The sequence below is a fragment of the Mastigoproctus giganteus genome, chromosome 8 (genome assembly GCF_048544385.1).
Source record: "Mastigoproctus giganteus isolate SK-2022 chromosome 8, ASM4854438v1, whole genome shotgun sequence".
Taxonomy (NCBI): Eukaryota; Metazoa; Arthropoda; class Arachnida; order Uropygi; family Thelyphonidae; genus Mastigoproctus; species Mastigoproctus giganteus.
In genome coordinates, this window is record NC_143582.1 from 18,451,517 (window position 1) to 18,465,774 (window position 14,258).

The window sequence follows — 14,258 nt, forward strand, 5'->3', positions numbered from 1 at the left end:
CAACATCATATTAGATAGGTAGTTGTGTTTTGGCTCATTGGTTTATGTAAGTGATTTCAAAATCACTTTCTATCTCATAGAAAGTGTTGTGAGTAATTGTATTTCCTGCAACAATTTGTTTCCTTTTCTCACTCTTTTGTTAAACCTGCCAATATAGTGAAATTGTTTACTTTTTGAAAATGAATCCAGCCTGAAAACATTTTAGACAATCTACCTTTTACTTGTACAAAAATTTTCCACTGGCTGGTGTTACATGCATGTCTGTATCAGCCAATATATAAAATACTTTTTTCAGAAACATGTATTTACACACAAAATCTTAACATACTTATATACAGTTATATAAGAATAAAAACATTTCAACAGCAAAGTATATTTTCAACTTGCTCAAAGTGAATTAACAAAGAGTGAATACTTTTAAATGATAACTGTACATATTTAAAAACAAGAATAAAATACTAACTAAGTATTTTCTGTTAGCATTAGCATTTGCTGGTGCTGCTTTTCCCGTAGATTTTTTAAAAATTGCCTCGTCCTGGAATTCAGTGTTTCCAAACCAGGTGAATATTTAGAAGCATTATTTCCACAGCATTCATTTGTATCACCATCAGATCCATTAATCTGTCTAGAAATGGTCTTCTCTTTTAATTTCTATATGGAAGAAAAGTAAAGTAAAGTAATTAGCTGTTTATCAAAGAAAATACTGATTCTGTTCTTTATTATAAAGTTTAAAATTCATTAATTGTTTATTCCATTTGATATCCATTTTGCTGCACTTCTACAAATACATACCACTATATATATATGAAAAGACTTCTTAATTAACAAGAAAATGAAAAAGGTATAACTGCAATTAACACGTTGACTGCTAAATAAAAGTCAACTCTTATTTGGCAATCTGGCTCAGGATGACACCTACAAGTGACTTTGACTGGTATGACTTGCCTTTCAGGCACAGCTATAAGTATATTCGTAGCAAATACATGCAACTGATGGATAGCAGGCTTCTGGATAAGAATGAAAAATCAACCACGGCATCAGAAAATCTATTCCCAAATACAAAGAAAAGTGTATTACTAAGACTCACAAAAATAATATTGTTTATTTGTGATATTTCTTGAAACATCCTTCTACACAGAGTAGGCTCTTCTTGGCACACTGGACAATAACAGCGTTTCATGGCATTTTTTATTCCTTGTACATACTCCACACTGCTTAGCCAGGTGTTTTTTTTTTCAGTTGGTGGTTGGTCTCTAAATAATGAATTTCACATTCAGACCTAATCTTCTTTGGAATATTTAGAACTTTTTCCCCAGTCAGAGATCCAGTGAATGTTTCTCTGAATTTTAGATTTCATTACATATTGTAGAAATATATATATTTCTACAATATGTAATGAAATTTTTTTCAGCCATCTGATGGTTTTTCTTAATGTTGAATAATATGAGAGCATTCAATCCAATCAATCAATGCTTATTATAATCTCAAATTTGTTTGGTTTTATTGAAATTTTTCTGTTCCGGTCATGTACCTCTATCATTTCAACACGTTATTCAGAAATAGTGAGAACTTTTCTTTTATCCCTCCACTTACATAAACAGGGCCATTTCGTTGCCATACAACTTCCCCTTTCTTCAATTTTTGCATCACCAAATCTGTTGGATTTTCTTTTCTGTTGATGTGTAATGTTCTGAAATGATTCAAAATCCATCTTACTCTGTATAGCATGTCAAAAGATTGTAATGAATTATCTGTGAAATGAAAACATTGCAATATCAACTGGAATATATTTACATAACATTGTAGAATGCACTTGTACTCCAGTAATGCTCTATCACAGGAAAAGTACAAGGACCCATTTTTAACAAAAGTCCAAGAAACACTTTCATTTCTGAAATGTTAGTGCCCTTCCATCTTGATGACTTGGCAGATTTTTGCGATTGTCCACATTTCAATTTCTTGCAAAGTGTATAAATTTCTTTGTTCGACTAATAATGTAAGAAATTCTTCCGAAAAATATAGGTCTACCAATTTTTGTACACAAGTTCGGGTGTGTCCATTTTCAAACCAACGTTCTCTTCAAAAACGAATTGAAGAGTATCTTGTGCTATTTCATTCTACAAATTGTCATTATTTGATGCCTGCCTGCGGAGAATTATCTTCAGGCTGGGAGCTGGCTTCATCCTCACTATCCTAATTTGAATCATTAAAAAAGGTTCATAATTGTCACTGTCGGAACCAGAACCATACGGCTCATCAAAAATCTCTTCAAGTTCTGAGCGACTCATTAGCATAGAGCTAGAGCTCTTCTTTAGTCAGTGGTCTCTTCTTATCCATGTTTTAGGGGTTTTTTTTGTAAAAAACCCATTTACTAAATACAAATGTAAGTAAATCACATATTATTAAACACAACATACACGATACAGCCTGTGTCACTACTACAGATTTACACACAGTGCTGACTCATACACTGCAAATTCTGCAAGTAACAATATGTCTGAGGTAATCAAGTCATCTTAGTTGGTTGCTGTGAGGAATTTTCTATTCCAGATGCCATCTACAAGATAATTCGAGAAGATTTTTTTTTTTACAAGTTTTGGTGATGAATATATATTATAATTTGGGTTTTGAATACTTTAACATGCCTAACTCAGATTGGCATCTGAGACCCTTTTACCCAAATAAGCCATAGCAATACCAACCCTTGCTTATATTCACAACCCTCTCTGTGGTCAGGATTTTTAGACAAGTACGATCTTTACATTGATCTCTCTCTCTCTCTCTCTCTCTCTCTCTCTCTCATTCACCAATGGTGGGGTGAGGTTGATTACTCTCCTAAGATGCTCTTTATGCAGGTAATTATCACAGAGTAACAGTGTTCTTTAATTGTAGTTATATTTAATTTTTAATGTTGAGCAGGATTAAAAATTCAAAAATAATTCACTAGCAAAACCCTAATTCCTCTGCTTGAGATCAACACATTGAATCTCCAAATGGGTGACAAGTGGTGAAACTACTGTACCACATGCCATTATACAGATTGCTTATGCCACAGTAGATCATAAGATCCAAGGATCATGCCCACATTCAAGAGTACGAAAAAGATACTAGATTGTCTCAGTCAGTGCAGAATGTCTCCCTTTAAAAATGAAATTCACGATCAAAACAAAAGCTGATATAATTACGAAATAAGCTTCATTTAAATTCATTTTTATTAGCACTGCATGTTCAGCATTATATAATTTACATAATAGCTAGAATGCTATTACTGATTAATTACATTACATAATTGCAAATTAATAATTTGCAACTACGTACTGTTAAAGGAATGAGATGAAAAATCAAGAATTAGAATGCAAATATTTACATTTTTTGTACAAACTGCCTTATTAAGTGACGATTCTTTACCAAGGGTGGGTCCAGCTAATAAGCCAGAGGTCATGCATGGCACATCTGCCTCATCCACTATATCCTTATTTATGTAAAGCAAATTAGCAGTGTGGTGCGAGATGGATTACAGTAATCGTGTTCTGATATTTTCCTTACTCATTTCTTTATATAAGCACATTTCCTAGCCATTCTTAAATTAATCGAGGAACTATATATCTTTCTGTGCATCCAGATGTTAAAGCCACAGAGCAAGGAAAGTTCATAGTGACAATTTCTAGCATGGCTTTGAAATTTCAAAGCACAATTTAGCTTTAAGGTAGGGCCAAATTAAAACAGAATGGGTTATTAACTTATTATGGAAGATACATTTATGATGTTGCTGGCTCATGTCCCACACAACTGTTTTCAGTTTCCCTTTTTTGCTTTTCAGCTGGAAAAGCAAAGAACTGCACTTTCACTTTTTATCTAATTGCCAAGGAAGTTTATGGTGCCTACATCTTAAAAATAAATGACACTTGCCAAATCCCCTAAAGTGCCGTATTTACACTGAAGGGTGAACTCCAACTGTTTAATGCAAAATACAACTTTTATTTTCTAGTAATACTTTTACCCCACAAAAAAAACTAAGGGTATGAGGCATTAGTATAATGAGTCTGAATTGTGTATATAGTATTTTTCAATTTGGTTGCTGTTTGCTAGATGAGAATCCTAAGTTTCCAGGAGAAAAATATCACACAATCCTTGTTTGAGACTAACTCAGCCACATGAAAAAAGCCCACAATAAGCAGAACCATAGGTACTGGTCATTGATGATATTCAAAACTCGGGCATTTTCCAATCCCATGCAGGAGAATAATGATTATAATCACTGTATTACCATCAAGGGCTTGCTCCGTAATACAAACAAATTCATTACAGCTTTACACTTCAAAACCTCAGCTGATTTTTCTGATCACGTTATAATGATGCCAAATATCAAAAATATGCTTTTTGTACTTTCCAATTTTTCTAAAAAAAAAAAAAATCATCACAAACCCTATCTGCTCTGTAGACTTGTGATGGAAGAAGAATTAAACACGTAGTATATTTTAAACAATGAGTTTATAAAGGCGGCCACAAACAATGTTTAATAAAGAAAAAAAAAAAAAGATCTCAAAATACAAAATAGAGAGAAAGTAAAAACAAAACATCAGAAGCCTAGCATGCACAGTTATGAAATAAATAAGACAAAAGAATTTTTCTTTTTGCAAAAATCACTCATTTCCCGATAATCTTAAATATTCTTTTTGCTAAATGTTTTTTCTTGGCACAAGTGTGCATGCTTGATATACAAAACAGTGGGCCAACACTGAACCCTGGGGTGCTCCACTAATAACATTAGTCCACGAAGAGCAGCGTCCATCCATCGATTACCACTGTCTTCTTCCACTCAACCACCCCTATTTTATCTATTGTACCAACTTTCCCTGAATACCATACTGCTCCAATTTGTACAGTGGTCTTTCATGTGCAACAGTGCCAGAGACTTTCTTGAAATCCAAGTATATGATATCAAAATTATTTTTTGCATCCAAGTTCCTTTGTAACTGCATCATAGTATCCAATCAAATTTGTCAGACAAGACTTTCCCTTAACAAATCCATGGCTACATTGAAAAGATCACCAATAGACAGGATCTCCTCTCAAAAATAAGCATTCCGCAGCTGCAACACTAGTGAAGACTGCTATTATGGAAAAAATTCAAGGAATCTTCAAAAAGGAGGTCAACATTTCACGATGAATCAGTCCGGTCCATCTTCCTACCTGTCTCTCACATTGCCAAGTTTGTGGTCGCACCATGCTTTAGCCATATATGTTATTTAAAATTTTGATGCAGTGCTATACAGTAATACCTCGACTTACACGAACTTGGAGTTACGCGGTTCTTGATTTTTTCATTTGGTGTATATCTAAAATTAGCTTACCAGTGATTTGGAAGTCAAATCATAAAGCTTGGGTGACAGCTTCCGTTTTTGAGGACTGGTTTGGTCACCATTTCATACCCGAAGTTGAACGTTATTGCAAGTCTAAACAGATTCCATTTAAAGTGATGCTGCTTATTGACAATGCACCCGGTCACCCTCCTGCCACCCTAATTAATTTCGACCCACGTGTGAAAGTTGTGTTTTTGCCTCCAAACACAACTAGCTTGCTTCAACCGATAGACCAGGGAGTCATCAAAACATTCAAGGATTACTACACGAGGCGTTCGTTTGCACGTCTGAATGAAGCTATGAGACAAAATAGTGAGATATCTGTTAAAGACTTTTGGAAACAATTCAATCTTTTAGATGCCGTAAGAATCATTGAAGAATCTTGGGATGAAATTCACAAAAAAACATTGAATGGTGTCTGGAAGTAACTTTGTCCATTTTTTTTTTCAAAACAGACTAAAACAACGCCAGAAACTGATCATGTCGCTCGTGATAGAAGAAGTTGTTAATCTTGCCAGGCAATTAGATTTGGAAGTCAATGGTGATGATGTCAATGAGCTGTTGGATTCACATAGTCAGGAGCTGACGATGAATGAGCTCATAGAGATGCGTGAGCACTGAAGTATCCGACACTTTAGACCCAGTTCCACCAGAAAAGCACATGACAATTGCAAGCTTGGCAGGTCTCAGCTCAATTGAAGAACGCGTTATAGCTATAAAGCAAGGGATAAAAAATTTATTAGCTTGCTACGAAGAAATTCTGCTTGAAAAAAAGAAGGCGCTGTGTCGTCAGACGAATGTTAGATTTTATGAAGCCTTCGACATCGAAATAACTTTTTTACGTAACTCATTTATTTTTTTATTACATATTTTGTATTAATATGTATAAAGAAATGCAATTTTATTAAATATTTTTCTTCTAGTGTTTTTGTTAGTCCTCGGTCCCAATTAAACAAAATTTATATGTATTTATATGCAAAGTTATACCCCGACTTAAGCAATTTTCGTCGGACCCACCTATCGCGTAACTTCGGGGTATTACTGTATTCATTTTATAGTAATGAAATGATTATTCTCTGTATTACTGTTCCATTAACCCAATGAGAGTACAGGTTATTGCCTATGGCCAATATATTAGAAATTGACCTTATGTTTTCCAAAGGCAAAAAAGATTATAACATTGGAATACACTTCTACAGAAATTCTAAAATGAAACCAGTTAGCACTCTTTTCTCTTCACTGGCCCTGTTTAAAGCTGTATTATAACAAATGCTGACTTTCTACTTCTTTTGGCAAAGACTGAATTAAAATTATTCATGTCATGGTACCCTTGAATTCCATACATCTTTCCATTTATTGTAACTTTGGTTTGTACTTAACTGTAAATATAATTCTTATAATTTGAAATGAGATGGGAGAAAAAATTGCACTTCAGAATTACCTCTCATGTAAAGCAACTCTTTTAATGAACTTTACACCACACATTTTCTTTATTACTCAATTATTCTATTAAGAAAATTGTTTTGCATGGGGAAAAAAATGAAACTTTATTTATGCAGTTTTGAGAAAGTACAAATTTCCAAGCATCCCGGAAGTACAGTGTCCATGCATGCATGGTATTGTGACTTTGCATTTATACGAAAATCACATCTGCCAAAATTCACATCAATTATCTGTGTCAGTCATTGAAATCATGAGTAGCAGTAGCTGGCCAAATCAGAGAAAAAGTACTTCACAAGTGAAAATAAGAAGTATATTAATTTATATAAGAAGTATATATAAACTCCGAAAGTATGGTGCAATTTCCATTATAAAAATGGAAATTGCACCATACTTTCATCATTATCATATGTTCCATTGTAAGAATCAATTTTGAACGCCTTTGAGATACTTTTCTAAAACACATATTTCCAGAGGTCACTACCATCAAACAATAAAAACAATTTGCACTTTCCGATTTATTGGGCTTTTCTGTTAGCACAATCTATTATAAAAATGGGTAATAAACTAATCTTATTGCATTTGCGATAATACTGATAACTGATATTTTGTGGGTTTTTATGTTACAGTATTATGGGGAAATGAGTTCCCCATTACTGAAATCTTCAATCATAAGAAACATTTTCAGAATCTTCTCTTCATTCTTATTTACTTATTACAATGCTGAAGGGAAAGGGACCAGTGGAAAGTACAAGTGCTGGCAGCACTAGGAAACAAAACAAAATGGATTTAGAAATGAAGATGATTACAGGTAGTTCTCAACTTTGAGTTAATTTGTTCCTAGCACACGGTCGTAAAGTGGGAATTAAATCACATAGACAATGTTAAAAATAGGGGTTACGTGACAGACAAATCCTCTGCTTGCACCTTCACGATGGTGGGACTGTCAGTAATCCTGAGTATAACCTCCATGCACAAGTACATGGTGGGTGACCACCCAAGTGAGAACCAACGTAAGCAGGGGTTGAGGTCTGCCGCCCACACTACATGGAGGAATGGTAGATGGCTATCATCAACCAGTGCAATACCACCACTTTGCTTATTGGAGGCTTGAAGTAGTGGAACCAATGTTTAGTTTCTAGAGCTAAGTTCCGGTCAACCCTTCTCTATCTCTTCCATCATGTAGTATGATTGATGACTTTTGAGGTTATGATGAATATCATGGCGAGATCCAAAATTCCTTACATTTCAAGGGTACAGCTCTAAAACGGTGTTCGCAGGCTGGCCGCCAGTTAGTACACCGGACCGAACCTATTGGTAATTCTAGGAGGCTTCCGGATCAGCTAGTGTATAATCTTGCTACCTCCACTCTGCCATACATTGACTGGAGGGAGTCTGAGTAGTGTGTATGCGAGGAGCATTGTAGAGGCCACATTATGTCAAGGATCTGGGTATATTCTTACCATGTGTATGCCATATCCAAAAATTTCTTTACTTCATACAGCATGTCCCACCCACTTTTTTTACTATTGGATACACCACGAATAGTCAAACTAATAGAGCAAGCTTATCTGCGAAAAGATCTAAACCTCCCAAGCACTTCCTAATTCATTTCACAAATATACGTGGTCTCAATTCTAATCTCAACAATGTCCATTTCCACTTCAGTCTGCCAAACCCCATGTACTTTTTCTCACAGAATCTCAGTTATCGGTTGATTTTGCTCATCTCAGATGCCCAAATTATTCACTGTATGATTCCTTTCGCCTCAAAGGTGGTACTTGTGCATATGTCCATTCTGATATTCCCTGTCAGAGACTTGGCAATTCAGAATCTCCTCTCTTTGATCTTCTCTGGCTTAAAATCTCTCTACCTCACTGTGTCAAATTCATCTGTTGTCTCTACCGTTCTCCTAACTCCACTAATCACTTGGAGCTCTTTGACTTCCTCTCTTTGCAACTTGACTTTCTCCAGTCGAACTTTCCTAACAGTGAGGTAATTTTTCCTTGGTGATTTTAATGTTCACACCTCCAGTTGGCTTCCATTTTCTAGTCACACTGACCCAGCTGGTCGAGATGCCAGGCTTTTGCAATTACTAATGACCTTGCACAGAGTGTTCATTTACCTACAAGAATACCTGACAATCCTAATCATAAAGACAACACACTTGATCTTTCTCTCACGAACAACCCTTCTAAGTACACGGTCGAAGTGAGAGGGCCTTTAGGCACCTCAGATCATAACTTGGTGATTGTCTCTTCTCCAATGGAGCCTTTATATCGTGGCTATTCCCAACCTCATGTTTGGCATTACAAGAATGCAAAATGGGATGGCTTGCGAGATTTCTTTTCTTCTTTTCCTTGGTCAGATCGTGTCAGTGAAGTTATTCTTGCAGGAATGGAATCCTTTATCCCATGCTCCACTTTAAAATCTCTTCCTTTATCTAAACCTTGGTTTTTCAATAAATGTGCTAAGGCTGTTCAAGAGAAGAATACTTCATATCGTAATTGGCTTGTTTCTAATTCTTCAGTTTCATTTTCTGCCTACACCAAAGCTCACAACAATTGTAAAGCAATTATTAATCAGTCCAAACTAGAGTTTGAACAGGCTAAGAGTAGAAAACTTGCTCCTTGTCCTAATGGTAGCAGAGCATTCTGGTCTCTTGCCAAAGCTATTGCTCATCTCTGCTCCCACCTCTGTCCAAACCAGATGGTTCTGTTGTCACTTCAGCCAAGGATAAAGCTAACCTGCTACCATTCCATTTTTCTTCCAACTCACGTATTAATGATCTTGGTAAAACACCTCCCACCATTCCCAACACACTCCATTCATTGCCTTCTGTGGTCTTCCGTTAAAAGGATGTCAGAAGGAATCTTGATGCTAAGAAAGTTCCAGGTCCTGATGGTTTCTCCACTTGCTCTCAAAACCTGTGCTCCTGAACTTCCTCCTATTCTTTGCTGCTTTTTTTACTTTCTTATTCCAAAGGTGTTTTTCCTTCTGCTTCAAAAGTTGCTCAAATCCAACCAGTTCCTAAAAAGGGTGACAAATCCCTCCCATCCAATTACGTCTACTCTTTCTAAAGTAACGGAGAAATCAATTAACCGCCAACTCTTAAACTACCTAGAAACCTTCCGTCTGATCAACGATCACCAGTATGGATTCCGTCAGTGTCGATCCACTGGTGATATTCTGACTTATGTTACCCATTTATGAACTAACTCAATGGAAAGGTTCGGTGAAACACAAGTAGTTGCTCTTGACATCTCAAAGGCTTTCGATCATGTTTGGCATAAAGGTCTTCTAAACAAGCTTCTATCTTATGGTTTGCCAACTGTTTTTAGTAATTGGTTAACCAGTTTTCTCTCCGATCACTCATTAAGGGTGATGGTAGATGGCTCTCTGTCTTCTAACTTCTCCACTAATGCCGGTGTCCCCCAAGGTTCAGTTCTTTCCCCCACTCTTTTCCTATTGTATATTAATGACCTTCTTCCATTGACTGGAAATCCTATCCATAGTTTTGCCGATGATAGCACATTACATTCCACTTTCCACTTTGAGAAACCTTGCGCTACTCAATCAGCTTCAACTTCTCAAAAATCTGCTACCAATTCCTTAAATGCCAATCTTCGGTTAATTCTGCAGTGGGGCAAAGCCAACTTAGTTGATTTCAACCCTTCTAAAACTCAGTCTTGTCTCATATCTCGCAAAAAGGATTCTTCTGCTCCTATGCTTATCTCTGGTGACACCCTGATTTCCTGCAAAATGATATATCTCTTTTGGGTTTACCCCGACTTCTAATCTCTCTTGGCACAAGCACATTACAAATATTGCTTCCTCTGCATCTAAAAAACTTGGTTTTCTCTTTCGCTCTCGGCGTTACTTTTCTTCCAAACAGCTGCTCACTCTGTATAAATCAGAAATCTGCCCAGCCATGGAATATTGTTCCCACATCTTGGATGGTGCCCCCAAAACCTCTCAGGCTTCTTGATTCCATTCAGAAGAGGGCAGTTAGGTTGATTAATGATTCATCTCTAACAGAGTCTCTCCACTTGCTGTCTCATAGACGTACTGTTTCTGCTGCATGCCTTTTCTACAGATACTTCCACGGGCAGTGTTCTTCTGAATTGGCTTCTATAATTCCCCCTCTCTCTTTCAAAACAGTCCGAACACGTGGTGCCACCAGCCAACATCCATTTACTGTCCAACTTCAAACTCACAGAACCAACTTATCATCTTCCTTGTTTATTCATTCAACTGCCGTTTTCTTGAACAACCTTTCCTGAAAATTTTCCTGAAAATTACAGCCTACAGAAGTTCAAGTCCAATGTAAACAAATATCTTCTTTCGTCTTCTCATCCTCCAACCCAAGCACGGTACTAAGTACTATAGGTTCTAATATCTCTCATGTTTGGGGATTACATAAAAAAAAAAAAAAAAACACTCTCAACAATGAAATTAGTTAGCTAATTAATTAGTTTGTTTAAACAATGACTGATTTATACAAAGAAACTAAAATGTAGCCTGTAAAATCAAGAAAATTATTATAATAAAGAAATTATCTAGGACTTACAAATTTTAAAGAATGTTTATTCTTCATCATCCACTAAATGCACACTCGTTGGTTTGTTGCACAAGGACCCATCTTCTTCAGAAATGCTTCAAGAGGCATTTGTTTCCAAGGTAATCTTCTCGTTTCTTTATAAATTTCAATAGATGCACAAGCATTTTTTAACAGAATGCACAAATTGCAACTAACACGATTTGTGCAGAGTAACAAGTTTACGAAGCTTAAAACAAAGGAATGAAGAGAAGATTCTGAAAATTTATGTTTTTTATATAATTGAAGATTTCAGTAAAGGGTAAACACATTTCACCATAATAACGTAAAAAACACCACACAATTCCAGCTATTGGTATAAGCCCAACAAACCGAAAAGTGCAAATTGTTTAATGGTCGTGACCTCCAGAAATGTGCTTTAGAAAAATTATTATTATCTAATGATAACGATGAAAGTGTACTGCATTTTATTGATTTGAATTGGTAACTAATACATACGCTATAAAAACGACCTTTTAGCAAGTTATATAGTGAATTTTGAAATTCCAAGGTCGTGGAACGAATTACCAATGTGTTATTGGGTTCACATTATGATATTTTCACAATACAATGGTGTCTCTGGAACGGATTAATATCGTAAAGCTTGGTACATTGTATTGTATAGCTATACAATACAATGTACTAGTGTGTGGGCACCTCCGTAGCCAGGTGGGAAGGAGCAGCAGTGCATAGCACACGCTTCTTGATTAGACCGGGGTTCGAGCCCGTCACCACCAAATACGGAGGATGCGGAAAGGTCAGGGAATGACCACCGCATATGCCGGAGCAATATGGCCTTAGTTGCTAATGCTCCTAAAAAAAAAAAAAAAACCAAAAAAACTAGTGTGTGATTTGAAATGCGGTAATTTTTGATTTTGTTGATACTTTGAAAAAAAACCCTCGTAAACCCGGGAACTCATAAAGCAAGAACTGCCTGTAATTAAGAAGTACAAAGCAGGACAAAGTTTGTCATCTATTGCATGGAATTAGGTTTGCTGCTTCAACAGTGAATACAATTTTAAGGGACAGTGCATGTATAAAAGAACATGTTAAAAGGATCAATGCATTTAACAGTGATCACAAAACAGCATCTTCTATACTGAAGATGGAAAAGCTATTAATAATATGGATGGAAAATCAGATTCAGATGCAAGTTCCCCTGAGTCCAACAGTCATTCAAGCAAAAGCAAGAAGTATTTATGAAGATAAGGATTAAGTACAGCGAACCCAAAGCCAAGTTTATGACCCTTAATAGGGTCAAGCATTGTGCTGGTTTCCAAAACATTAAAGTATGTGGTGAAGTTGGCAATACTGATTCTGCAGCTACAGAGAAATTGTGATGCGTTGGAAAAAACTCCTAAATCTCCACAGCCCTCAACTTTGGCAGCGGCATGCTTATCAGCTGGAGATTTAATTCTGGCAATGATAAATTTTCTGTTTATACTCCAGCACGGCACGACAACCAAATCAGTAGAGTTTACAATAAATCGTCAATACAAATATTTATCATATTTAGTAGTCACAGGCTTGAACCCAGGTCCAACTCAAGGAATGCGTGCTATGCACTCTCGCTCCTGACCACTGGGCTACGTCAGGCCTGCTCAAAAGGTAAAACTTGCTGACGTTATGCCTGTCTCCTCTCTTTTTGTAATTTTTCCTGTGCATGAGATAAAAAAAAAAATTTAATAAATAATTCTATTTACATGTTAGTCAGACATTTTTTGCTTCAATCAAATTCAGTGCACATAGTTGCAACTGCTGTATAAGCATTTAGGGAAATTGCTGACTTATGTAGAGTTATGCAGAACATAATCCTTACATAAGTCGGGAAGTGGCTGTATTTGAGGAATTGCTCTACTAGACATTTTGTTTGCAGTAGAACACAAATAAACGAGTTCTGGAAACTTCTTCCAGATGAGGTTATAATTTAAGATGGAACATAAGCACAAATATTATAAGTGGGGAGGTAAACAAATTGAATAAATGCAATGATGCACAATGTAAACAAGTTATTTCAAAGTCATGTCCACTATATAGTAATCATTCTTTGTGGAACAGCACGCAGTTTCCAAGTTATTTTATGCATGCAAACAGGTGAAGTGCACAGTATAAAGGTTACTCCCAATCAATGTTTTTGTATATTGCTTTAAATTGACTTAAAAGAATTAATATAATGGGCCAACAAAGACTTACTGTTATTAGAGGAAGATTATGCTGGTAGTAAACAACAGCACGAAATAAATTCCAAATTATAAGTGGGGAGGTAAACAAATTGAATAAATGCAATGATGCACAATGTAAACAAGTTATTTCAAAGTCATGTCCACTATATAGTAATCATTCTTTGTGGAACAGCACGCAGTTTCCAAGTTATTTTATGCATGCAAACAGGTGAAGTGCACAGTATAAAGGTTACTCCCAATCAATGTTTTTGTATATTGCTTTAAATTGACTTAAAAGAATTAATATAATGGGCCAACAAAGACTTACTGTTATTAGAGGAAGATTATGCTGGTAGTAAACAACAGCACGAAATAAATTCCAAATCGTAAATTGCGGCCAGAACACGTTTACAAAATATAAGACTGAATAACTGCTTTGCCAGAGAAGAAAATCACTAAGTCTTACTTCACCTGAAGTCCTTATGAGTAAGTCTGGAAATGAAGCTTGGGAAGTATACATACACTGGTCCATTAGTTCTTCTGAGATGTCACTGTGTAAAAGAGTATTAGTAACGTGAATGGAACAAAATTATTAAAATGTGCATTGATTACAAAGCAGAATTTATGATACTTTAATAACAAATTTATTTGCTCAAGTATATACAGTTGCATTATAAATTACCAGGTAAAACTTTA

At 35.8% G+C, this 14,258-nt stretch overlaps 1 protein-coding gene across 1 annotated transcript in view; it reads right to left on the reverse strand.

Moving 5' to 3' along the window:
• Window positions 1-462: 462 nt before the first annotated feature.
• The window catches only part of LOC150081307 (dehydrodolichyl diphosphate synthase complex subunit DHDDS-like), a 109,901-nt gene continuing 96,105 nt past the window's right edge, over window positions 463-14,258 (reverse strand). The window contains exons 6-7 of the mRNA XM_090380155.1: window positions 14,029-14,113; window positions 463-651 (exon numbers count right to left, since the gene is read on the reverse strand). Of these exons, the coding sequence (XP_090236281.1) occupies window positions 463-651; window positions 14,029-14,113 (274 nt within the window). The remainder of the gene's footprint in view (window positions 652-14,028; window positions 14,114-14,258) is intronic.